Source organism: Pipistrellus kuhlii, unplaced genomic scaffold, assembly GCF_014108245.1.
Source record: "Pipistrellus kuhlii isolate mPipKuh1 unplaced genomic scaffold, mPipKuh1.p scaffold_m20_p_9, whole genome shotgun sequence".
Lineage (NCBI taxonomy): Eukaryota > Metazoa > Chordata > Mammalia > Chiroptera > Vespertilionidae > Pipistrellus > Pipistrellus kuhlii.
In genome coordinates this window covers 59,300,334-59,327,207 of record NW_023425595.1, presented here as the reverse complement: position 1 = coordinate 59,327,207, position 26,874 = coordinate 59,300,334, and the positions used below count along the sequence as shown (strand labels likewise).

Below are 26,874 nucleotides of genomic sequence, written 5' to 3'. Positions count from 1 at the left end.
ATAGGGCTGCTTTGTGGCAGGGAGTCGGGGTAGGTAGAAGTGGGATGTGGGGGGGCTGTTGGAAGGTATGTTCAAAAACATCAGGAAAAAGAGGTAGGGTAGCAACCCCCCCCCAAAAAAAATGTAAATACACACACACACACACACACACACACACAATAAGGAGGGTGAACACCTGGGATGGGGGGTGGAGGCAGCTGGGAGAGGTCAATGGGGGACATATGTAATACTTTCAACAATATTTAAAAAAAGAAACATATGAATATAATTATATTATGCACTTCTAACATATCAGTGGGTGTTACACATGAGCAGAGCAAGGACAGTGGGCCAGGTATAGAAACTCACCAGGGAAGAACGTTCTGGATGCCTAGTGAGGACAAAACTAGGAAAACAAGAACCTCACCCCCAGGGTAACCTGTCCTCCCCTAACACATCACTGGTCATGTGATTTAGACACCTGACCTTTTCCTCCCTAAAGATAACATCTAGGCCTCAGTTGTGTTTCAGGTGCAGGCCCAGAAAAGCAGCAAAACCAGGCAAGTGACACCCTGGCTGCCTCAGGACCAGCTGCACTGACTAATGACCCCTGCCCTGGCACTGACCAATCCATGGAGACCAGGACCCTGAAAGAGCGCACCTGGGAAGCTGATGAATAGTCCATTAAGACCCTTTCCTGAGACCTCCCCTAGGATTTCCACCTGGAAGAAAGATAAATGTGCTCAGGACAGAGGACCGTGTACACCCTCCCTCCAAGGAGCACACCCATGCCATTCCCCCACAGGCACGCTTCCCCCAACCTCTAAGGGATCCCATGAGACTTGCAACCAGGGCAGCAATGAGCAGTAGCAGCTGATCTGGGCTAACCTCCTGAACCTGTCCCCAAGGCCCCCTTTTCTCTGTGTAGCCCTTCCTTTTGGATATCCACTCCTCCCATCCCCTTTTCCTTAAATAAATTCAATTTTTCTCTACTCACTGTCTGAGATGGCTCTTTAGCCTGCCCTTGTACCACCAACTTTAACATTTCAGTGGGTATACAGATAAAAAAAATTAAAGATAATTTTTTTAAAGTGTACTATCCAGGAGAATATTGAATGTTATTTTCTTTTAAAAACCTGAAATTTACACTTGTTTTTATGAAGCATTATGCTTTTTCATGCCCGGAGCATGAAAATTCATGCATTGGAGAGGGTCCCTCAGCCTGGCCTGCCCCCTTTCACAGTCCAGAAGCCCTCAGGGGTGGGAGGCAACCTAGTGGTCAGGGGAAGGCAACTCCTCTGCTGCTGCCACTGCTGGCAGTGCAAGCCTCGGCTGGCCCGCAGCAGTCCATTAGCATATTCCCTCATTATTGGCTGTTGGTGCCACCATCTTTGAGGGCGGGAATTATACCTATACTATGAGCTTCTGAATGCAATATTTAAACCAATTATCTAGCAATTAAAATTCACTCTAGGAACTGTAATAAATAGAGGTTTATATCCCCATTGTCTTACAAAATACATGATAAATTTCATGCTGAATAAATATTATTGAAGTAATTAAATATTTATGCATTTTATGGGATCTAAGCTTGCCTAAGCCCATGTAAGTTTTTTTAAATTAATTAATGATATTGAAAATGAGATAGTTCTCTAATGTCAAGAGAGGAATTTATCGTAAGAAACAGAGCTATCCCTAAAACCAAGGGTGGAAAAGCTACTTATGAACTGTACCAAGCCTGTATGGTGCACTATATAGAAAACTCTCTTAAGTTTTCTCCTCCATTTCATCTACAAGGCAAAAAAAAAAAAAAAAAAAAAAGGAACTTTTACATTGCCTTTATTTAAGAGATGTCAGTTACACATTGAAATCCCTTAACTCTGATTTTAAACTCCGGAAGAAAAGATTCTGATTAGTCCAGCATGAAGCAGGTTCCAAACTATGGGCCAATCAACTGTGGCCATCCTTGGTTTAAGGTGATGTTTTATAAAGCCTCGTTGTTACCCTGTGGATTGTGGGTAAAAAGAACGAGAGAGAGAGAGAGAAAGAGAAAGAGAGAGACAGAGGGGGGGGAGAGAAGCAGTTACTAGAAATGGGTAAAAATGCTATGATATATTTGGACAATCAATAGCTGTGACATTTACATAGCTTTAATATGATGATTCCAGGCACCAGTGCAATACAGACCATAATTCTGTGTCTGAGATTGGAGTTCAACATAGAGATGAATGGCAAAGGGAATAGAAACTTCCTGAAGTGTATAATTTACTTCAAGATTATTTTCCCCCGTTGATTTTTAGAAAGAGTGGAAGGGAGGAGGAGGAGGAGAGAGAGAAAACAAAAAGCAAAAACATTGGTGTGAGAAAAACACATTGATTGGTTGCCTTCTGCCCACTAGTGCTGGGGATGGACCCTGCAACTGAGGCGCACGCCCTTGACTGGTATCGAACCTGAGATCCTTCAGTCCCAATGCTCTAACCACTGGAGAAAACTGGGTAGAGCGTGACTTTTCTATCGCCAGGAAAGACCTTCTCCCCCTCTTCCCACAACATGATTTTCATGTTTAAGCCTGGGTGTGATCTCTTTCAGAAAGCCTCTCTGAATTCCACCAAGATGAGGTTAACTGCCCTTCATATGAAGCACTAATATTGGGAGAGGCAGTTTGCCAGGGGCCCTGAACATCTCTGAATGTTTTCTATATGTATGCCAAGAATGAAAAGTCCTGCCCAGCTGGTGTGGCTCAGTGATTGAGCGTCAACCTATAAACCAGGAGGTCACGGTTCAATTCCTGGTCAGGGCATATACATGGGTTACAAACTTGATCCCCAGTGTAGGGTGTGCAGGAGACAACTGATCAATGATTCTCTCTTGTCACTGATGTTTCTATCTCTCCCTTCCTCTCTGAAATCAATAAAAAAAATCTATTTTTTAAAAAGAATGACCTTGACCACTCTTCAACCCTGCCATTTGTCATGTGTTTACAGCAAGCCACCTTGAAGGAGGATAACATCTCCTTACCTATGTAGAGCAGGCTTAATTCACCTTACTCTAAAAGCAGTAATGCGCCGAAACCGGTTTGGCTCAGTGGTAGAGCGTCGGTCTGCGGATTGAAAGGTCCCAGGTTCTATTCCGGTCAAGGGCATGTACATTGGTTGCGGGCACATCCCCGGTAGGGGGTGTGCAAGAGGCAGCTGGTCGATGTTTCTCTCTCATTGACGTTTCTAGCTCTCTATCTCTTTCCCTTCCTCCTCTCTGTAAAATATCAATAAAATATATTTTAAAAAATTAAAAAATAAAAGCAGTAATGCCCTAAATTCCATGTGCTTCTCTTGCAATGCAGGCATCCTTGTTAAGCCTTTTGCATTGTCCCCACTGGATCTGGTGGGTTGTGGGGTGGCGGGGGATTGGGGGGGGGGGTTGTGTATATATAGGTTTTCTAGAGCTGCCATAACAAAATACCACAGACTACAGACTGGGTGGCTTACAGGACAGGATTTATTTTCTCAGAGTTCTGGAGGCTGAAATCCAAGATCAAGTCATCCACAGGTTTGGTTTCTCCTGGGGCCTCTCCTTGGGTTGCAGATGGCTGCCTTCTCACTGCATCCTCACGTGGTCTTTCGTCTCTGCCCGAACTCTCCTGATGTCTGTGCGCCCAAATTTCCTCTTCTTGTAAGGACACCAGTCAGGTGAGATTAGGGCCTGCCCCAATGCCTGCTTTAAATTGATCGTCCCTGCCGAAGCCAGTTTGGCTCAGTGGATTGAGCGTCGGCTTGGGGACTGAAGGGTCCCGGGTTCGATTCCGGTGAAGGGCATGTACCTTGGTTGCGGGCACATCCCCAGTAGGGGGTGTGCAAGAGGCAGCTGATCGATGACTCTCATCGATGTTTCTAACTTGCTATCTCTCTCCCTTCCTGTCTGTATAAAATCAATAAAATATATATTTAAAAAAATAAAAATTAATTAATTAATTAATTAATCGTCCCTGTCTTCAAATACAGTTAAATTCCGAGGCTCGGGAGCTAGCGCTTCAGCATATGGATTTCGGAGGGATACAGTTCAGCCCGTAACAGGGGGCATGGGGACCCAGCACACACCACCGTGAAGCTCTCGCTGCTGCTTTTGCAGAGACTGAGGAAGTTCTCTGTCTCTGACCCAGGAGTCTGTGTCTTCTGGCAGCATCCATGAAGCAATACAGACTAACTTGTTAGCTTGCAGGTAGGCTAACATCCCAGACCCCACGCAGTCCCTGGCACCCACACCCTATTACGCTATTTACTCTGCCTCTCTCTTTCTTGTCCACTAAACCACAGGGGCTTTGAAGCCGAAGTGTAATGTCTAAGACATAGGAGGCACTGAATTAGTGCTTGTTGTGTAAATTCAATTTGCCGTGTGATAAAGAATCTGGCCGAGACATCTGTGGATCTGAAGAGATGCACTTTTAAAGATGTGGATTAAGAAAGAAAACAGGTTGGTGCAGAGGCAGTATTGCTAAAGGACTGTTCGGGATACAATTATGTGGCTTCTTTGACATGTTCTTCATAAAAGTGGGTGTGACCACCTGTGTTACACAATTTATCAGGCCATATTTCATTATCCAGTACCAGCTAACCCTCAGATTATTTCTCTGGAAAAAAATTTTTTCAAAGTCTGATTTTGGAAAAATGGGAACAAAATGTTTCAAATATATATATATTTTTTTAAGTGGTAGCTAGAGCAGAGGGAAGCTTTCAACTTGAAACATGCAGACACAACCAGTGAAATTCCCTGTCTGAAAGCATTTCCCTAAATTCTTCGCTGCTGGGTCTTTCATTCCCTCCTCGTCTATCTTCTGCAGTCACCACAGAGGTTACCTCCTTTAAAATTCATTTTCCTCTAAACAGTTGACATTTTCAAGCAACAGGAGGTTGTTGTGGGGTTGAACCCCGGGTTCAAAATAAGACCACCGGAGGCTGATGATTTATTTAAAAAAGCAGGCAAAGATTTATTGAAATATCTGGCCAGGACAGCCGCAAGAGAACCACAGGCAGGCGGACTCCACACGACTGTGCTGCTTCAGGGCAGGTAGTTCTTTTTAAAGGTTCTGAGAAGGAAAACCCCTATTTTGTAACAAACTTGTTTGGAATTTTCTGCTGTTCTTCCTAGATAAAATGTTGCTTTCTAGTTTGCTTTAGCCCGATTGAAGAATGATGAAGATAAACTTAGCTGTCTGACCTTGTAGCCCAGAGACCAGATATGCCCACAATCTCAATACCATGCCAGGAGCACCTTCTCAATTGGATAGAACTGTATTGTTTTTCAAGGCCAGCATCGAGATAACCACTAAGTGCACATAGGGCTGGCTCTTTAATAAAAGAAAGTTCTGTCTGTAACCTTGCTTAGAATTTGAATTCATCCTCCCTAAGCCCATTGCGATGAACAAAGCAAGTCTCTCCACTCTGCAACAGTTCAAACCACAGGAATTCTCCTTTGTTCTAAATTCTAAATCCTAAAGACTGTATTCTGAAAACTGGGGTCAGCCCGCAGGGTCGTTCCCAGTCACATCCTGCTGGACAGTGGAATGTGGCCCTATCTTGCAGAAGCAGAACTCAGTGGTTAATCTCCAAAGGTATGGTCCCAGGCACAGGAAAATTGCCTTAGCAGGTTTAAAATTCAAACAGCAGTTTTTACCAAAGCATGGTTGCCATTATATTTCAGAGGTGAGGCCCAGCGTGCCAAGGCCTTGGCGATCAAGGGTGTTACTCTCATCCTCGGTCTCTCTTTGCCAGATCCCAGCTCTCCATGGGGCCAAGGAGGCTGGGGGGAGGGGGACCCGGGGCCAAGGAGGCTGGGGAGAGGGGGGCGGGAAGCCAAGGAGGCAGGGGAGAGGAGGATCAGGGGGCCAAGGAGGCTGGGGGAGGGGGACTGGGGGCCAAGGAGGCTGGGGGAGAGGGGGATCAGGGGGCCAAGGAGGCTGTGGGATGGGGACTGGGGGCCAAGGAGGCTGGGGAGAGGGGGATCAGGGGGCCAAGGAGGCTGAAGGAGGGGGACCCCGGGCCAAGGAGGCTGAGGGAGAGGGGGATCAGGGGGCCAAGGAGGCTGAAGGAGGGGGACCCCGGGCCAAGGAGGCTGGGGGAGAGGGGGATCAGGGGGCCAAGGAGGTTGTGGGATGGGGACTGGGGGCCAAGGAGGCTGAGGGAGAGGGGGATCAGGGGGCCAAGGAGTCTGGGGGATGGGGACTGGGGGCCAAGGAGGCTGGGGAGAGGGGGATCAGGGGGCCAAGGAGGCTGGGGGAGGGGGACCCCGGGCCAAGGAGGCTGGGGGAAAGGGGGATCAGGGGGCCAAGGAAGCTGGGGAGAGGGGGATCGGGTGCCAAGGAGGCTGGGGGGAGGGGGGCCGGCTCATCGCCGACCCTCCTCGGTGCGTACCCCCATGAGACCACCCGCGCCCCCACGTGGCCGCCGGGGGAGCCGGGGCAGGCGGCCCAGCACAGGCACAGCCCCGCCCGGGCGCACCCCGCCCGCCGGTGCCGCCTCCGCCCGCGGCGCTCCCCGCCTTCGCCGCCGCCGCCCGGACCCAGCGCCCGGACATGGGCCGCCTCCCGCGGGCCGCGCTGCCGTGGCTGCCGCTCGCCCTGCTGGCGGCCGCGGGGGCCCCCGAGGCGCCGGTGAGCGCGCCGCGCAGCCTGGCGTGGGGCCCCGGGCTGCGGGCGGGCGTCGTGCTGCCCGTCCGCTATTTCTACCTGCAGGCCGTCAGCTCCGAGGGCCGCAACCTCACCCGCTCGCCCCCAGGTAGCGTCCGGCCGCGGCCTCCCTCGCCCCGCTGCCCCCTCCCGCCGCCCGCGTGGCTCCCGCCCCTGGCGCTCGCCCTCCTCGGTTTGGTCACGACATTAGAAGCGGGGAGGGTAGCAGTGGAGTGAATGCATGAATGCACGAATGCACGCATGCACGCATGAATGCATGAATGAATGAATGAATGAATGAATGAATGAATCCTGAGGGCCCCTCCTTCTTTAAGGCGCTGGGACTGAGGTTTCGAGTGCCGGCGCCCAAGGCGTTAATGAAGGCAGAGTAAGTCACACCCTTTCCGCCTCTGACTGGTCGGAACTGTTTCTGCACGGAGGGAGGGGGTGCCTTCAAGTATTGAGTCATCAGGCCCACGAATCGCTGGGGTTATGTTGCCTGGGCCTGATGGGTTTTTAGACACAGTTACCTCCTACACAAAGGGAATGAATGACAGATCAGTAGGCAGGAAGAAGGCAGTTTTGCCCGCTAGATTTTGGCCTTCCTGCAGTTTTGAGTTCTTGGAAGCAGATTGCAGGAATTAGGGGAACTCAGTAGATCTCAGGAGGTGTTCCCTCTCCCGAGGGTGGATCTTGTCCCGAATCCCTGGGCCCAGCTGTCCTCCCACGTTTTCCTTCACATCTTACCTTTGCAACGTATTACAACGAGTCCTGCTGGTTTCAAGTTGTTACCCGTCAGGATTCGCTAATGTATGTCTCATTTATGTGCAGCCAACTGGCACCCTGTTTGACCAGCAAAGAATCAATCAGAATTACTCAGTGCCCTTCCTTCCACTGCCAGCGGGAAAGGATGACTACTTATTTTAGTTTTAGAAAGACTTTCTGTGGGCCTAAGAATCAGGAGAAAATATTCTTAAACCCAGATGCAAAGTTTTTCATTCTGCGGTGTATTTTTCTTCCCTATAGTTTATATTCTAAAATTAATTTTATATTGCTATAAGGTGGTGGAAAAAAAAGAAGGTGGAAAACTAAAAAGATTAATTTCTACATGAAAAAAAGAAAAATTACATGATCCAAAATGAAATACTGCTGATCTTACTATTAGTGAAAGAGCTATAAATTTAAAAAAAAAAATCCATTTCTTCTTCTAAAAATATTGGCAGTTTTTTAAAAGTTAGTACTAATACTCAAAGCTTTTAAGGGAGCCCATAGAAGAAAGGATCTCAGGTTCGATTCCTGGTTAAGGGCACATATCTGGGTTGCAGGTTTGATCCCCGGTCCTGTCAGAGCATATACTAGAGACAACCAATCAATGTGTCTCTCTCACATTGCTGTTTTTCTCTTTCTCTCTCCCTCTCCCTCCCTCCCTTTCACGCTCTCTAAAAATCAATGGGGAAAATATCCTCAGGTGAGGATTAACCAAAAATTTTTTTTTAAATAATTAAGATGGTGAAATTTATGTTACTTTTTTTTCCCCATAATTTTTAAAAAATTTGAAGTAACTTATTAAAAGACTAGAGGCCCAGTGCAAGTGCTGGGTGGGACCATGGTGTGCAGGAGCAAAGAATTTTCAGTAACCATCAGAGGCTTGCCCCAATGGCAGCAACTTGTGCCCCACCTTGGTCTGGTGCCCCCGCTCACCTGCTCCACCATCCCACCCACGGCGGCCAATGCCCAACATGTTTCACATATGTCCCCTGGTGGTCAGCATATGTCATAACGACAGGTTCGGTTGTTCCAGTTATTCTGCCATTCAGTCTATTTGTATATTAGCCTTTTATTATATAAGATGCTTATATTTGGTTAAGACTGGAATGAACAGGAAAGAAACTATGTAGTTTCATTCTAATTTTGTAATCAGTAAATTAACCTGTACCTCACTCATTAGCGCCATCAGTGGTTATAGCAAGAGAATAAGGGTATTCCCAAGAAAATTTTCCCAAAAAATGGTTATATTGTGTTTATAATCAGGAAAAAATTTTAAGAAAAAAAAAAAAAAAAGACTTTCACAAGTCTTTCCAGATCACCTCACTTTCCTTCCCTTAGACTCTGCTTGTTTCCTTTCATGCCACTGGATTCCCATCTTCCATTCAAAAGGCTGAAAAACAAACCCCTCCAGTTTCTCACATCTCCTGCCCCCGTCATTCATTTGTAAGTCTGAAATTTTTTCTACTCCCAGAACTGATTTGAAAAGAGGCTCTATTTCCACAAGCTTTAGATTGTCTTACATGACTTACCAAGATTCCCTTATTACTGTCATTATCGCTCTCATTTAATAGTGTCTGAATACCATGGTATGTGGCACATCTTCATTACAGAGAAAGCAAATGTGTTGTGAACTTGAATAGTCTAAATCTGGAAGTCTTGCCGAAACCGGTCTGGCTCAGTGGATAGTGCGTTGGCCTGAGGACTGAAAGGTCCCAGGTTCGATTCTGGTCAAGGGTATGTACCTTGGTTGAGGGCACATCCCCAGTAGGGGGTGTGCAAGAGGCAGCTGATCGATGTTTCGCTCTCATTTATGTTTCTAACTCTCTATCCCTCTCTCTTCCTCTCTGTGAAAAATCATAAAATATATATATTTTTTAAAACAATAAATAAATAAATAAATAAATCTGGAGTCCCCTGACAGAAATTAGGGGACGGAGAAAAGGACCTATCTATATCTTGATTTCACTAACCTCTGACTTAAACTGAATATTTCCTTCTATTGTGAATGTAGGCAGAACCTACTGATATTTTTTATATTCCAAGCATCTAGCACACATGTGTCAAACACAAGGCCCGCGGGCCAAATCCGTCCCGCCAGGCCTTGCAATGTGGCCCGCACCGCGCTGTCATCACTGCACTCCGCTGCGTTTCCATCACAATGACAGTTTATGACTGTTCAGTAAACCATTCGGCCCGCGATGTAGGCTGGATTTTAGATTTTGGCCCCTTCTCTGATTGAGTTCGACACCCCTAATCTAGCACAATGCCTGGCAGGGATCTTCAGTAAATATTATAGGAGAAGAGAAAGAAGGAGTAGAGGGAGGGTGGTTAGAATATGCGAGATGGTAGGATACAAGCAAGTGCCCTTGATCATGAACAAGGTGGGAGCTAGGGGTGCTGACCCCCAGTGCAATCGAAAATCCACATATAACTTTTGACAACCCCAAAACTTAACTATAATGTTTTTCCATGTCACGGGATTGGTTCCAGGACACTCACTGATATCAAATTTCACAGGTGCTCAAATTCCTTATCTAAAATGGCATAAAACAATGCATACAGTTAGCCCTCCATGAATTCCCAACCGTGGATGAAAAATACTGTTTTCAGTCTGTGGTTGTTTGAATCACAGAGGTGAAACCTAGGGAAATGGGCGGGGAAGGATTGTGTATTTATTGAAAAAATCCGCGTATATGTGGACTCACGCTATTAAAGCTCAGGTTGTTCCAAGGTCAACTCTATTTATTTTCTACTCAGTCCTCTCCTGCCTCCATCAGTAATGACATCACTATAAAATAGTCTTACCCCCTAGTTGTGTAGCACTTTACTTTTTAAACTTGCTCTATTTAATTTGTTCTCCTAAATTTTCTTGCGATATGGGAAGGATAGGTAGTCTTTTCACTTTACCTACAAGAAACCGAGGATCAATGATGCTAACATGCTTGCCCATGGCCCCCACAGCTACTAAATGTCAGAGCCAGGTGTGGAATATCTAGTTTAATGCGCTTGCCCTTTCATCAAATCACCATAATATAGTTTCCAAGCATGGTCTGCAAGCAGCCAGACACTTTTGAAGGATTTCATGTAGCCTCCAGGCAAAGCCAGTTGGCCTTCTGGGACTCTGTTCCCTTGGGCACGTGGCCCAACACTTTTGTTGCAGCTGCTGAGACCCTTAACAAACTTCCTAAAGAGCGGGGTTGGGGGCTTGTGCTAACTCCATTCAGCCAGGAGTGCCAGAGGGTATTCCTCCAACTTGGAATTCTGCGAGCCTGAATGCTGACATTACACAGTGTGACCAGGAGGGATTCAGGGTGGGCTTTGAAAGAAGAAGGATTCAAGCTGGTTCAAATGTTGGCTCAGTTACTCCTGGGTATGTGACCTTGGGTGAGTTACTTCTTCAAGGGAGCCGTGGTTTCCTGGTCTGTAAAATGACGGTGACAATACCTACCTTACAAGTTCTTATAGAAAATAAATAAGACAGGCAATGCATTGTGAAAACCTCAAGCTCCTGGACTGGTTAAGTGAAAATTTTTTTAATGTTTTTTATTTCTTTCCAAATCAAAAGTCTTTAGAATTTCTGATTCTAATGAAGTAAGGCTTTGATACTGCCAATCTCTTTTTGTTTGCACAGTCACTGCATTCTCAATCTATTAGCTTTTGAATTTGTGGAGTAGAAAAACTCTAGCTGGGCTTCAATTCTGTTCCATTATATCAGCCACAGGCAGATGAGAATCCGCATTCCTTCCCTTTGAAGCAATTTGCAATTACTTCTTCTCATTTTCTCTTATGAGATTGGAATTGCTTATTTCTATTTGATCATTATTATTTTGTATTGAATCTAACATTATTTCATGCCAACAGTGACACAGGCATGAAAGATTCCTACAAAAGTAGCCAGAAAAAACCACACAGTCCTTACTTACTATGCTTGTCTTATATTTGTTTTGTTTTTTATTAAAATCATAAATTTATGGAGAGAAGGACTGTCTGGTCAGGAGACAAGAAAACTTCTGTACTGTTTCTGGTCTGGGAGGGAATAAGGAAAATGGCTCTCTGGTCCCCAGGCTCTGCCTTCCCGGTTTTCAATCTGCTTGCCTTTCTGGAACTAATAACACAGATCAGTAGCTTATGTGTTTTGTTAAGCATTTCAGCTAATCTGCCAACATTTTAAACAATTTCACATTATATTATTGCCTTTCTTTTACAATCAACCCCTCTATTTATAGATGTCTGTCATAATTTTGTCACATTTATTTCAAATATCTAAAAATGTATGTGCTTGGTACTTAATTATCTAATAGCAAGATGTCAGATACAGCATTACTGTGACTAAACTGAAGAGACTGAGAAACATTTCTCCTGACCCACAAGAAAAAAAATAAAATAAGACCAAGAGAAAATAGAAAAGTCACTCGCTACATTTGGAAACTAAAAAGAGGAGATACAGACTTTCTCAGTAATTTAAAAAATATATACAAGGGTGGGAAAAAGTTGGTTTACAGTGGGGAGTGTGTGAAACATGATTTATTTTTTTATTATTATTTGTTAGGAACAACTGTAAACCTACTTTTCCCCATCCCCTGTATTAAGTATGCTTAATTTCATAATGAGGGATATGAGATGAAAGAATACTTTGGTCACAACTTATTGTTTGTTAGGCTGTGGATTTCAGAGGATTCGCCACTTTTTAAATATGATTAATTATGGTTAGGACACTAATTGATCTTTCTTCTTTTTTTTTTTAATCCTCACTTGAGGATTTTTTTTCCATCGATTTAGAGAGAGTGAAAGGGAAAGAGAGGAAGTGGAGAGAGAGGAACATTGACATGAGAAAGACACATCTATTGATTGTTTGTTTTACTCGGGGGCATTGAACTTACAACAGAGGTACATGCCCTTGACCTGGATTCGAACCCACAAACTTTCAGTTCAGAGGCCAGTGCCCTAACCACTGAGCAAACCAGCCAGGGCAGATCTTGATTTTTAAAGCTCCTGAGGATCTGCACTGAATGCAAATACACCCTCTGCCCTCTCTGAAGAAAAAGGTCTCAGCATTCATACCTGGGCCACAGTAACATGAATCACAGCAGCTTAATATCAAAGCCTAAAAGTCTGCTATGTCTCCCTTATAAGAGAAGGGGGGTTTCTAAGTAGAACAGAAAACCCATGGAATTTTGGAGTGATAAGAAGTATTAGATCATCCTTGCATAACTGTTTCATTTCAACCTGAGGAAACGAGCTTAGAGAAGTAACTCTAGTAGTTACAAAGGTGTGTGTGTGTGTGTGCACGCGTGTGCGCGCACATGTGTATTTGTGCATGGCCATGTAACTCTCTATAATCTCTCTCTACTTAAAGAAATGGGCTTAGACGTATAGCTTGAAATTTGGGTTAGCAAAAAGAAAACTTCCTCGGAAATGGGGGTTATTTGATATTATTGTATAATGGTTTACAAAGAAAGCTTATATATGTCTTAAAAGGAAAAGCTGGATTGCCTTCAAGTTCTGTTATTTCATGGTTCACAGATTTTTAACTACCTGAGTAAGCTTTTACCTACCCCAAAACAGAAAAGATCAAATAGGCAAAAAGTTCATCTCTTCCTTGCTTTTTTATGAATTAATTTTGTTCATTCAATAAATCTTTATTTGAATGACTAATGAGTCAGGTCCCTGATTTAAAGACATAAACCAGAATAGTTTTTGGCCTCAAGGATCTTTCAAACTATTAATAAAATGATTTTTTTTAACCATGGATATTAGAAAACTAAGAAACTCCTGTGTAGAGACAGCTATCCACTAATTGTTACAACAAAGCGACTGTGAAGTAGTAGAGTTATTTATATATTTTTTTCTTTCAGGTCCAGCACAATTTAAAGTAGTAGTCAAATCTCTTTCACCTAAAGAGTTGGTCCGGATCCATGTCCCCAAACCTTTGGACAGGAATGATGGGACATTTTTGATCAGGTATAGGATGTATGAATCTGTCAACGAAGGGCTGAAGATAGAGGTCCTTTATGGTGATGACCATGTGGCCCAGTCTCCCTATATTTTGAAAGGTAAGTGATTCTTACACAATTTAGAACCAGCCTTGGGTGTAGATGTCATGCCTTTCAGAATGAGTTATGAAGACCTTGAAGTTATATGGAACAAAGTAAAGCTCCATTTAACTTGAAATTTTAAGGGAAGCTCAATTGAACTTGAAGTTTTAAAGGAAAGAAAAACTGAGTAACTTAAAGAGATATAAGTGATGATGATAATAATAATAATAATAATAATAATAATAATAAAAATATTGTATATTTAGCTGTAGCTCCATTTTCCAGTACTCGTCATTCGTCGCATAAGGTAAGTTGCATTACCTCCATCAACCATTTATAACTCACTAGGAATTTACCAGCTAATTGGCCGAGAGTACTAGTATATTGGGAGCGATGGTGGGCTATACTAGGTTGTCTAGGGAGGGTGCAAAAAGGAGACAGAAAATAGGAGCGACAGGACTCTGACATAACTACTTTCACCACGGTTGTGTTTAGGGCAGATTTTTCCTGATCCTGATCATCTTAGAATTCACCAAGAAGCCATCCCACGTTCACGGCAGGGGCAGACACGGCGGCTTGCCTTGCTCTGGCTAATGAAGTGTGTGTTTTGCCTTCCCCAGGACCCGTATACCACGAGTACTGTGCGTGTCCACAAGAGGACCCCCAGGCTTGGCTGCAAACTCTTTCTTGTCCGACCGAAGAACCACAGATTGCAAAAGATTTTGCTTCCTTTCCCAGCATTAATCTCCAGCAGATGCTACACGAAGTTCCAAAACGGTTTGGGGAAGAGAGGGGTGCCATTGTCCACTACACGATTCTCAATAACCACATCTACCGGAGACCGTTAGGGAAATACACGGACTTCAAAATGTTCTCAGACGAGATCCTGCTATCACTGGCAAGAAAGGTACGAGAATGAATTCACTGACTTTAAAAACAGTATAATTTAAGTACTTAGTTGTAACATGTACATGCTTAGGAGAATAATGGCCAAGGATGGAACTGGACCCCAGGCTTGGAAATGTGCACATGAGGTGCCCACCTCCCGCGTGTCTGTAAGTTCTCCATGGCTACTTACATTAAATGGCTTCACCCTCCATCCCAAACAAGTAGGGCACAGGGTGCTCTCAGGGTTCCTGTGAACTCTCAGACATGTATAGCTGCGGGAAGTTCTCCATTCCTGCTGAATGTTCCTTCCGTTCAGGTTTCACTCTCTGCAGCTGTTTTCTTCTTGTCACCTCAGAATGATTTGAATTTAGAACACCGCTTCCTTTTTGTACCCGAAACACCTCTGAAAGATACTGTGTGTGGCACAGTTTGTTGGAGGGCGGAGTCACAGAGAAAGGTTATTTTGTACCCATACATAGTAGAATCAATGAATTAATCAATAAATAAACAAAAACCTTAAAAAAATAGGTATCCCTGTACTTTCAGTCAATCACTCCCACCCCAAATCTTCTATTTAGCCCTTCTTTCCCCATTTGCAAAACTTTTAAGTAGAGTAACTCAAAGTGATTTTTGTTCTATTTCCCTGATCATGGAGAGTAAGGGGTGAAGATGGGCAATTGGACGTTTCTCGTTCAGAAAGACCATCGAGGTAGTTTTCTAAACCGAAAGCCAACTTTCTTGATATGAGTTGTATAATTTCCCAAGCACACTGAATGTGTGGCTGCAGTCATTTCTGATTTTGACTAGCAGTTTGCCTCCCCTCTCCCCACCAGTCTACAATATGAACATATGGGCATCTGATCCTAAAGGTGGTGTTTTCTTCCTGCCCTGTATTCCCATATCTTGTATTCACGTGGTTCTTAACTAGGAATAATTTTGCCCTCAGAGAACATTTGACAATGTCTAGAGACATTTTTGTTGTCACCACTGGAGGGTTGCTACTAGCATCTGGTGGGTAGAGGCTAGGGGTGCTACTAAACATTCTACAATGCACAGGGCAGCCCCCCACAGCAAATAATTACCCACAACTAAATGTCCATAGTGCTGAGATTGAGAAACTCTGCTCTATAGTGAGGACTCCTGATCTGGGTTTATTAATGAGCTTACAAATTACTAGTGCCCCAGTGCATGGAATCGTGCACACTGAAAGGTGGCCAGCAGGGCAGGACTGGGCAAGACAGGCTGGACACGCTGTGGTGCCAACCTCCCACGGTACCTCCCCAGCTGGCTGTACCTAGGGCAGCACCTTAGCTCTAAGGGCATCTGCAGAGTGAGCACTGGGTCCCTCTGGCACATAAGGTCCCTTGGCCTGGCTTGCAGAGATTGGGCCAAAACCAGCTCTCCTATATCCCTTGAAGGGATCCTGGATTGTGAGAGGGCGGTTCTCAGGTGATGTATCTCAGAATTGGGCTCCCTCCTCTCTGGTTCCAGGGTGCATCACCCAAGAACCCAAGTCACCACAGCTTGGCAGCTCCTGCGTTGAGTGTCTGCCCTCTGGTGGTTGTTGTGTGCCATAGGTACTGGTCGGACAGTCACTTAGCCTTTTATATATAGAGATATGAGAAAAGCAATAGGGTGAATAGTCACATCCCTCGACCTTCTGTTTTGTTCCAGGTTCTTTGCCCAGTGAATGGGAAGAAATCTAAGATAAATGAGTCTCACCTCTGGTCTTTGAGCTCCTCATTCTCATGGGACTTGTTTTTGTAATTTGGAAGTGAGGGTGGGATGTGAATATAAACTAACAATTGTACCACAACATGACAGGCCTGAGAGAAAAATAGGTACCAGGTTAAAATGCCTGGGAGGGTGAATCATAGCGAGGGTGAGTCATTAGCTCTGGATGTGAAAGGAAAGTGCCAAGTGAATAAGCAGGAGAAGAACATTCTGGCCAAAGAGAATTACATATTAAAGTGGGTGGCATTTTCAGAGAGTAACCCAAAGTTTACTGGCACATAAACAGATAGAAGATGAGGCTCAAAGGTAATAGTAGGACCTTGAGTTCTAACCAGAGAGTTTAGACTTTGTCCTAAAGGCTTAAGGTTCTGTTAAGTCTGGTAGTAACATTAACTTTGGTTTTAGAAATTTGGGCAGCCTGGGGAGGGAGGGCATGTATGGGAGTTGGGGGCGGGGGGGCAATGGTAAGATATGTACACATATAATACCTTAATAAAAAATTTTAAAAAAGGAAGGAAAAAAAAGAAATTTGAGCAGCAATGTGGAAAACATAATAGAGTGGGGAGAATCTAGCAACAGAACACCTAGGAAGTAAGCTATTGCAACAATCTAGGCAGATGATAAAGACATTGTCTGCAGAGGTGGAGATGGAGTAGCAGATTCCAGAATCAAAGGTAGTTGCGATAAAGAGGTTTGATAGAGAGAAGGAAAACAAGGGCTTGAATCTAACTTTGTAGATTCTCACTTAGGCAGCTGCCAGAAAGAAAACCACTCATTCTTACCCATCTGTACAATTTCAGCTTCACACTACAGACCAACTTAAAACGTCACCCCTGAACAGAGGTAGCTGATTCCTGGTTATGGGATTGACTCTGTATTATCCTCATCCTTGATTATCTGATACTGATGACTGAGGCATTCTTTTCTCTTCTTCTGCTATTTTCAGATGTTCCATTTTATCAGAAACTAGAGGCCCGGTACACAAAATTCATGCACAGGAATATGTGTCCCTCAGCCCATCCTGCACCCTCTCCAATCTGGGACGCCTCGAGGGATGCCTGACTGCCTGTTTAGGCCTGATCCCGGTAGAATCAGGCATAAACAGGCAGTCTGACATCCCTCTCACAATCCAGGACTGATGACTCCCAACTGCTCATCTGCCTGCCTTCCTGATCACCCCCTAATCACTCCCCTGCCAGCCTGATTGATGCTCCCCTGCTAGGCTGATTGCCCCTAACTGCCTTCCCCTGCAGGTCTGATGTCTCCCTCCTCCCCCTCAACTGCTCTCCCCTGCAGGCCTGGGTACCCCCTAACTTCCCTTCCCTGCAGGCCCAGTTGCCCCCAACTTCCCTTCTCTGTTAGCCTCATCACCCTAACTGCCCTCCTCTGCAGGCTTGATCACCCCCAACTGCCCTCGCCTGCTGGCCTGATCCCTCCCAACCACCCTCCCCTGCTGGCCATCTTGTGGTGGTCATCTTATGTCCACATGGGGGCAGGATTTTTGACCACATGGGGGCAGTCATCTTGTGTGTTGGAATGATGGTCAATTTGCATATTTCTTTTTTATTAGATAGGATATTTAAGACAGCCAAAGAACTGAAACATTTAGTACCAAACACAGAGGTCTTCTCAGCACTGATTTTTATTGATTTATTTTGTTTGTTTGTTTATTTAGGTCCTTCTCCCAGATTTAGAATTTTATATTAATCTTGGAGATTGGCCTTTGGAACACAGAAAAGTCAATGAAACGCCTGGCCCTTTACCTATCATTTCATGGTGTGGCTCTCTGGATTCCCGAGATATTATCCTTCCGACGTATGACATCACTCACTCCACACTCGAAGCAATGAGAGGTGTTTCAAATGACCTCCTCTCTATTCAGGGAAATACAGGTAAATTCAAGTTCATTATCTAAGAAAAAGCTTAGAAATAAAACAAGGTGAAGGGGATGTTTAGTCAAGGAGAGTATATGTATATATATTTAAATAGCCATTTTTCTTATTTTCTAACCAAGAAACAAGAGAAACAGCACTCTATACACCAAAGAGGTTTCATTAGGATTCTTCTAATCCAAAAATTAAAGCTACATGAGCTGGGCTAGTAATGTGCAAACCTATCAGAGCTGAGTCTCTTTTGAGTTGGTCACTTATAACTACTATTTGGACACATATATTTGGTAAAATTATCACTGAATTCTGACACTAATGCCTTTATATTGCTAGATGAAGTGAGAGATACCTTTGAAAAGCATAAAAAATATATGTACGAGAATATGATAGCAGTGTAATTTGGGTATTATTCCTCCAACACTGTATCTAAGAAATTCTTCCCCTTTCCTCTTTCTGCTTCTCTTGATTCTTTAAAATCTGAATTCCTTTCCCCTTTTTAATGGCCTTAGGTTTATGGCACAACACACCTTTCATTAAACTGAACTCCCTGAGTCGAAGAAAGCCTGCCCTCTCTTTATAGCCTGTCTGTGTTGTGGTTTGGTGGACTGATTTTATAGACAAGTCCAGAGACTCCTCATAAACCATCTAAAGATGATGTGAAAGGAAAACTGACCTACTTTTTATTTGATAACAGTGCATTTCTGAAAGGTGTGCTAACATACTAATGAGTCTGATCCTCTCCAATTTCTGTGTCTTATGATTTATCCTGTAGAACACTGACAGGTGCTAACTAATGACCTCGCTTTAGAATAATAGAAATATATTTAAATTATTTCTTCCTGAATATTTCCCTACCAGGAAAGAGAATATAAGTGTCTGTATGCCTGTGTATATGTATACCTGTGTGTGTGTGTATGTGTGTGTGTATGTGTGTGTGTGTATAAATAACAGCATGTTAGCAAAAGTCTTCCATGTATTCTGAAGTGCTGTGCTCATAATTCTGAGCAAGCTAAGGATTAAAGATGTGTGGGTGTTACTTAGTTACCTAGTTTGTTCTGGTCACCTTGTCTACAGACAAAAGCTGGCTCATTTTGTACTATGAAGCACAGAAGATGGAAGAAGTGCCCTCTTACTCGGTAGTTAGAGCATTGGCCTGCATGCCAAAGGGTCATGGGTTTGATTCCCAGGCAAGGGCACTTACCTAGGTTGCAGGTCCAATTCCCAGTCCTAGTTAGGGCGAGTGTGGGAGGCAGCCAATTGATCTGTCTCTCTCAAATCAGTGTTTCTCCCTCTTCTTCTTCTTCTTCTTCTTCTTCTTCTTCTTCTTCTTCTTCTTCTTCTTCTTCTTCTCCTCCTCCTCCTCCTCCTCCTCCTCCTCCTCCTCCTCCCCCTCCCCTTTTCCCCTCCCTCTCCCCCCTCCCCCTCCCCCCCCCCGCTCGCTCGCTCTCTCTCTCTCTCTCTCTCTCTCTCTCTCTCTCTCTCCCCCCCCCTCTTCCTTACCTCCCTTCCACTCTCTCTAAAAAACCAATGGAAAAAATCTCCGCAAGTCCTTAACAAAAACAAACAAAAAAGATGGAAGAAGCTAATGCCTTGGTGAACAGGCCAAATCAATGAATCTCTCTTTGCTTTGAACTTGGTCCAGTAATATGTTGTATATTTTCTAATGTTGCACAATGTTGCACAACAGAAACTCCACCATTTGAGTGAGCTCTCCCTAGCAGACAAAGAAATGAAATTAGAGCATTCTAATCCCATGAGGTTTGAAAATAGCATTTACTTTAGAACAGGGCTGGGGAACGTCCAGTCAGAGGGTGGCATAAGGCCCACAAAAGCATTGGGTCTGGCCCTGCCAAGGCATTAGGGGTGAGTTAATCAGATGTTTGACCAAATACAGCAGGCTCATTTTTAAGCTGATGATTTTGTATGGCCTGCGAATGATGTTATAATCTCCAATGGCCACTGGCAGAAAATGGTTCCCCGCCCCTGCTTTAGAAGACGTGGTGATGACAAAAGAGCTTCAGCATCTTAGATGACAATGTTAGATTAAAGATGATTACATTTACCACATAAAGGTTTTAAATATATAACCTTTCTTTTTTTTATGGTCTCCACCTCCTAGGGCCTTCCTGGGCCAATAAGACGGAGAAGGCGTTTTTCAGAGGGAGAGACAGCCGGGAGGAGCGGCTCCAGCTGGTGCAGCTGGCCAAGGAAAACCCAGAGCTGCTGGACGCGGGCATCACGGGGTACTTCTTCTTCCAAGAGAAAGAAAAAGAGCTCGGGAAGGCCAAATTGATCGGGTTCTTTGATTTCTTTAAGGTATGCATTGAATTCTTCCTGGGTGGGTCTGAAGGGATAAATTGGTGACTAGCTGGGCTGGGTCCAGTTCCTCCTGTCTTTTGAGCTGGCGCACCCTTCCTTACTAGGCATGGGAATGACAGCACGCCTGGTTTCCTGTTGTTAATTTTGTCTACCGAACTACTCAGAACTGTACTTAATACTCAAAATATAGCACAAGGATTAACTTGGGGTTTGGGTGCATTTCTTTGTGTGTGTTTTTTCAATAAACTGGATATATAAATGTCTCCTACATATATGGTCTCAAATGCCTTTGTAAACGGAGAGAGTATAAATTCCATATTAGTAACACAGGAGCTGGAGTTGAGCTTGAGTCCTGCCTCTGCTGCTAACTGTGAGGCCCTCATGTCTTGTTGCCCCTGCCCTGTGGACTCAGGTGCCTCGCTCCTCAGCGCATTGTCCTGAATTCAGAGGAGACAGAGGTGTGAACAGTGACAAAACCTGACTGGCTAGTAAACTCCTTAGTATCAATTACTTAAGAAAAATTTATTTACTAAATTTCTGAGTCTATCCTGCTCATCTCAGTGTCATATAATTATGAGAACAAGGTATTTGGACTCTGAGAATAGAGGTTTATAAATTTCTCTGAATATTAGTTTTCTCACTTAAAAATACATATTTTTATTCATGTCAGAGAGGAAGAGAGTGGGAGAGAGAGAGAGAGAAACATCAATGATGAGAGAGAATCATGGATTGGCTGCCTCCTGCATGCCCCTTATTAGGGATCAAGCCTGCAACCCGGGCATGTGCCCTGACTGGGAATCTAACAGTGACCTCATGGTTCTTGGATCAATGTTAACCACTGAGCCACACCAGCCAGGCTATTGCCTTTCTTTTTCATGGGTATAAGAAATAAAAAAAAATAATAATGTATAAGTAAAATTTCAAATGGTTATCAGTATTCAGTTTAGTAAATATAAAATCTTTGAGAATAGCTTTCCTACCTTGTTACAGAAATATGAATTCTTCATTATATAGACATAGTTGAAATAGGTATTCCTATTTCTTAAAATTATTTAAGATTTTAAGAAATGCATTATATTTCTTTTTTAAAAAAATATGTTCTTACTGATTTCTGAGAGGAAGGGAGAGCGATAGAAACATCAATGGTGAGAGAGAAACTTCATCAGTTGGCTTCCTCCTGCATGCCCCCCACTGGGGATGGAGCCCACAACCCAGCATGTGCCCTGACGGGGAATTAACCGTGGCCTCCTATTTCATAGGTCAGCTCTCAACCACTGAGCCATGTCGGCTGGGCTGCATTGTATTTCTCAAAATTGGCCTGCTAATGGCTGCTTATGATTTTAACACAGAGAAAATATGAGTTACAAAATAAAATGTAAACCTGTTAAACAGTAAAGTTAGGAAGTGGAAATCAATCCCTTTATGTTTAGTCTTACAGTGTGGATGAGAAGTGTAAGTGAAGCAAATGTTAAAATGTTTGTTTGTGTTGGTTTTCATCTTTCAGTACAAGTATCAAGTGAACGTGGATGGGACTGTGGCTGCTTACAGATATCCGTATCTCATGCTGGGCGACAGTCTGGTTCTGAAGCAGGACTCCCCGTATTATGAACATTTTTACATGGCACTCCAGCCTTGGAAACATTATGTACCAATTAAAAGAAATCTTGCTGATTTACTGGAGAAAGTTAAATGGGCCAAGGTACACTTTATGAATTTCCGTTTCTTTAGGCATTAACAAATTCACCAGAATTAGTTCCAGGAATTCCGTCATAACACAATTTAATTTGACATAATTTAGTCAAAAGAAGTATTTTCTAAAGTTTTTATTCTCTTGAAATAGCTGAAGAACCAATATCGTTATCACTTGGTATGCCCTCTATCAACATTTTTGAGGATTTTTATATTTGAAGTCCAGTGTTTTGTAGCATATATATCTTTCTCATGAAATCACTATTTGTGCGTATACACACACAAGCAAGAATGCTGCAAATGCAAGTTACAGATAGGAAAGACCAGGTGGCAATGCTTTGTGCACAAGAAAACATTTGAGTCAACATGGTGCTCCTTTTTTCCCTCAGTTAGAAAAAAGGCCCACGTTCATAATGAAGGCATGATATACAGCATCCCAAGAATCACAAGTCTCCCATAAAATAAGAATTCTTTTTCAAAGGAAAAGTATTAAAAAGTGATTGTGTTTTATTTGAAACTATAAAAATGTACCTTTTTATTATAAGACTTTATTGTTTCTGAGAAGCAGTATTTGGTTAGGGAAATAGCTGGGTGCCTGAGGCAGAATAATTATTATGACCCTTTATAAAGAATCAGAATTACTTGCAAATGGCTTTTCCTATGGGCAGCATGGTAAAATTTTAGCTATCTTCCCAAAATATAGTTAGGAATGCTCACTATTCCTGTAACTGAAGGGACAGCCTGTGGGTACTGGTGACTAAATGTCTATTACAACAGCAACATCGTCTTTCATTGGTAACAGTTAATAAGAAATTTGGGCCTCTGATCGCATATTTAAAGGGAGCTTTTAAGAGATGTTATAACATGGAAACTGACTCATTCTATTCTAGCTTGTATTTTAATATCAAACAGAGAAGGCTGGAATGGGGAACAGATGATGAGCCCTAAACTTTCTGGGTATCTAAGGAAGTACCAATGTCCTCACAATAGAAGCTGCGTGCGGAGTGTTGCACTTTGGGGGGGGGGGGGGGGAGAATTAGTGGGCCTGTGGAATGGGGTACAAACATGCATGACCATTTCCACCTAACAGAGATGTCTAGGAGAGCACTCTGTCCGTGTCCATAGCCTTGTTCCTAAGTATAGTTTCATCATGATCCAGCTCTCCCATGCAGTGCATATCCAACCACACACGTGTCCTAGCTCACACTCACCTTTAGCTTTGTCTGTGGGTCACAGGAGTGAACTTCATTCATTGTTTCTTTTTACACCTCTCAGGAAAATGATGAAGAAGCCAAGAGGATTGCAAAAGAAGGGCAGTTGACTGCCAGGGACTTGCTACAGCCACACAGGCTTTACTGCTACTATTACAGGGTACTGCAGGTCAGTGCAGGGTATCCGTCCTGCGGGGTCATGTTTGGCTGAAGTGCCTTGTTTCCGGGGAGGGTGGGAGGGGGGTGAGGGGGGGGGGAACAGGAGGATGCCTTCTGAGATTGAGCTTGTGGACTCTGGTTAAGCCAAGGACCAGCCTAAAGGAGGAAGAGTACTAAGTCTCTTGGTAGCCAACATATTTTATCTCCATTCAGTATTACAAAAACAATGCTTACAGCCTCACAAAAATAGGTGAACAGCTCCAACTATCTTGTCAGTGCCTTTTTTTTTTACTAAATGCCTTAGGGAATTCATTATCTAGAAAATTAGAGGCTTAGAGTAGAGGTTATTAACATCTCTCCCCACTCAAAATGTCCACCTCTTTGTTCTTCCTGCTGCTTAGGAGTCCTGCTTTTGCTATTCTAGTATTGGATGGAAAGCAAATATTTAGCTTCCTACATAAAACAAACAAATGAAAAATACTTATAATAGGACTAACACCTAGGGCTAAAAGAGGAAGTATGGTACAAATGTTTATTGGGAATCCAAGGATTAGTTCTTGTGTAACTACCTTTACTTATTAAAATCTAGCCAGGAAGAAAAATATTAAGAACATATGTTCTTGTTTTTAACCTAAATTCATTTTTCCTGTGAGCAGAAAAAAGAGTAAATTCCCTTAGCTGCTTGTTGATACCAGATGCTTTGTGGGGAAGTAAGGCTGGTGGAATAGGGTACAAACATGCACAATCACAGAAAAATTTAAAGGATGAATTACGCTCTTTATCAGAAACAACCCTTAGATGAGTTCTGTTCCCTCTGCTGGGCCAGTAGGAGTTTCCCTCCCTACGATATTAATTAGGCTCATGTGTTCATGTCAGTGCTTTCTTGGGTTTGGCCCTGGACCAGGAGGATCCAGCTCAGTGTACTTGAAACCACTGTAAGGAAATATCCAATTTTTAGGAATATTTGTCAGTGGCCAAAGGGGAGGGACATTTCACAGGCCTGTCACCATTTACAAAACGTGCATGACTGACTGCAAGCCTCAAGGAGAGATGGGTGAGAGCACCAACTGATTTTGAGATGCTTACCACCTGATTTAAATATTCAGTAAAGTTAATTCTTCACTGATCCGTGGAGGATAAATGCTAATTGGTGCTGTTGTTTCAAGAACACTTGGCTTGCCTCCCTTTTTGTAGAGGCTTCCTACCTACACATACAATTGTGGATTAGGGTTCCTTGATAGATTATGAAATATTACACTAGTGCCTACAATAACTGAAGTGAAAAATGGAACATTAGGACTGGAACAACCAGTCCAAATCAGACCTTGGGTTTGCAGCAACTAGAAATGACAGCGTGGTTGGGGAGGAATAGGGGGGGATGAAGCGCGGACTAATCTTTTCGTTGCCTTCGAAAACACATTCCAGAATTACGCTGAGCGCCAGTCCAGCAAACCCGAAATACGTGATGGGATGGAACTTGTTCCTCAGCCGCATGATGACACGTCCATCTGCCAGTGCCAGGGGAAGAGCCGTTCGAGAGAAGAACTCTAAGTCGGCCCAGATTTACACTCCTTTGTAGGCCGGCTGCGTCTTCAATGGAAGCACTCAGACAGAATCTGAGCTACGAAGAACACAGCTTGCCAAAATATAAATCACTCTCTAGGAATACATGTACATCATATTTATTGGTTTGGTATTTTTAATCCATTGTTCACTTTTGCTCGTCCATTTCCAGGTATGAGGAAAAACTATTTGTGTAGGGTGGTTTGTTTTTTTTTACCCCACACAATTTCCCCTTCTACAAGCTGCTTTTGTCATTCAGAGATAGTAAGCCGCCTCTTGAGACTGAATAAGGAAGAAGAGGATGACTGTTATGAATGGTAGCTGGGATTCCATGGTGGGGGATAATTTTTTAAAAGCTCACTCATAACTTTTTAGCTGAGTTTTACCAGCACCTGAGATAAAAATAAGAAAGTGCCTTAAGCTAGTATAATAGTTTCTAATCTGTCACAGCTATTAAAATAGATGAACGCCCCCGGTGAGACCATTCATTATCTATATGTTGAATAAAGGTGACTGCAGTCCGGTGGGGATCTGTAATTCTTTTTAATATTTTAAGGGGATGCTTGAAAACCTCTGCAACAAGCCGCAGGAAGCCTAGTATCTTGGGATTCACTAATAGCTGACAACAAAGGCAAGCGTCCATTCCTCACTGCACCCCTCCTCCATTTCATTAGGTTAAACAAATGGACATTTCCTCTGTCTTTCGGGTCCAAACTTAAGACTGACGGCCCAGAAGTTCATGGCACACTCCTTGTAATGCCAATTCAAGGTTGAGTTAGCTGAAGAACCACACTCCAAAAAACCAGAACTATGCACACTCCCAGTCTTAAAATATTTACTCCCCTAATTGAAATGCCTAATCTGGAAAACAATGTAAACCACTTTGAAGGAGTCATATCTATTCTTTTTTGAAAATCAATAAGAATTTTTCTTAATGAGATAAGAGCCAAATCACGTTAGGAACAATGTAATCAAAGCCAAGTATCCATGGAAAACTCAAGTTTTCCAAAAGCACGAGTGCATGGTATAAAGTAAAGGGCAAGCTGTAGGGAGACCAGATCTTAATGAATCTGTGTCGTTGATATATGGTACATGGAGTTTGGCCTTGTCAAAGCTGAGATGATAGAAAGTTTGCCCTCCCTCCTACCTCCCTGTCCTCCAAACCCAGGTCCTTTTTGACGGCTAATGATATTTTGTTAGAAACATCTTAAACTTTTAAAATGTATGTCACCCGTGGCCAAACAGTTAAAATTGAGTTGAGATAAACCTGGCAGCTTCTGGCTGTGGAACAAGGATGTGCTTAAGAAATTACGTGGAGCCCCTGGAAAGATTCCACTGGAAGGAGCAGCCTTCATCTAATCCTCCATCGTACCTACTCAGTCATGGCTTTAAAAAGAGTGAGATTAAATGGCTTCCTGGTTTGTTGACATGAATAGAATTTGGTAAAAATGGGATTACTAAAACCATGATTTTTTTTTTTCCTTCTTGGTTCACACATTACCCATGATTTCCATTCATTTTTAATAATTTGGTTTTCATGAAAAATATCTGATCTTTAAAAGAAGGAAAAAGACATAAGGATATGCAAATGAATATAATAACTGTATATGTCTAAGCAATCAACATTTGTTGCAATCTTGTTTCTATTAATAAAATGTTGAAAACATCTTAACCATCATTAGGGAATTGGCTAGGTAGATATTGATACATAAAAGAATACAGTACAAGCAAGAATAAAGTAGCTCTATTATGAAAGATTTCCATAACAGTGTTCGGGGGCGGGGGTGGGGGGGGAGAAACAAGTTCTAGAAAAACATGTATAATGTGAAAACATTTATGAAAAAAACAAAAATATATCCATGTGGTTGAAAGTTTGAAAGGATATTCACCAATAGCTGATGGGGGGATGGAGAAAAGGAATTTATACTTTTTGCTTTATACATGTGTGATATTTAAAATGTTTTTACTATAAGTGTGAGTCA

General features: G+C 43.2%; 1 protein-coding gene across 1 annotated transcript; it reads left to right on the top strand.

Annotated features, from left to right (window-relative positions):
• Positions 1-6,496: 6,496 nt before the first annotated feature.
• On the top strand, positions 6,497-26,670 carry POGLUT3 (protein O-glucosyltransferase 3). Its single transcript, XM_036427303.2, has 8 exons — positions 6,497-6,746; positions 13,261-13,458; positions 14,061-14,347; positions 17,738-17,954; positions 20,071-20,267; positions 21,775-21,969; positions 23,235-23,339; positions 24,755-26,670. The coding sequence occupies exons 1-8, from the start codon at positions 6,545-6,547 to the stop codon at positions 24,878-24,880; spliced, it is 1,527 nt and encodes a 508-aa protein (XP_036283196.1). The 5' UTR covers positions 6,497-6,544; the 3' UTR covers positions 24,881-26,670.
• Positions 26,671-26,874: the final 204 nt, after the last annotated feature.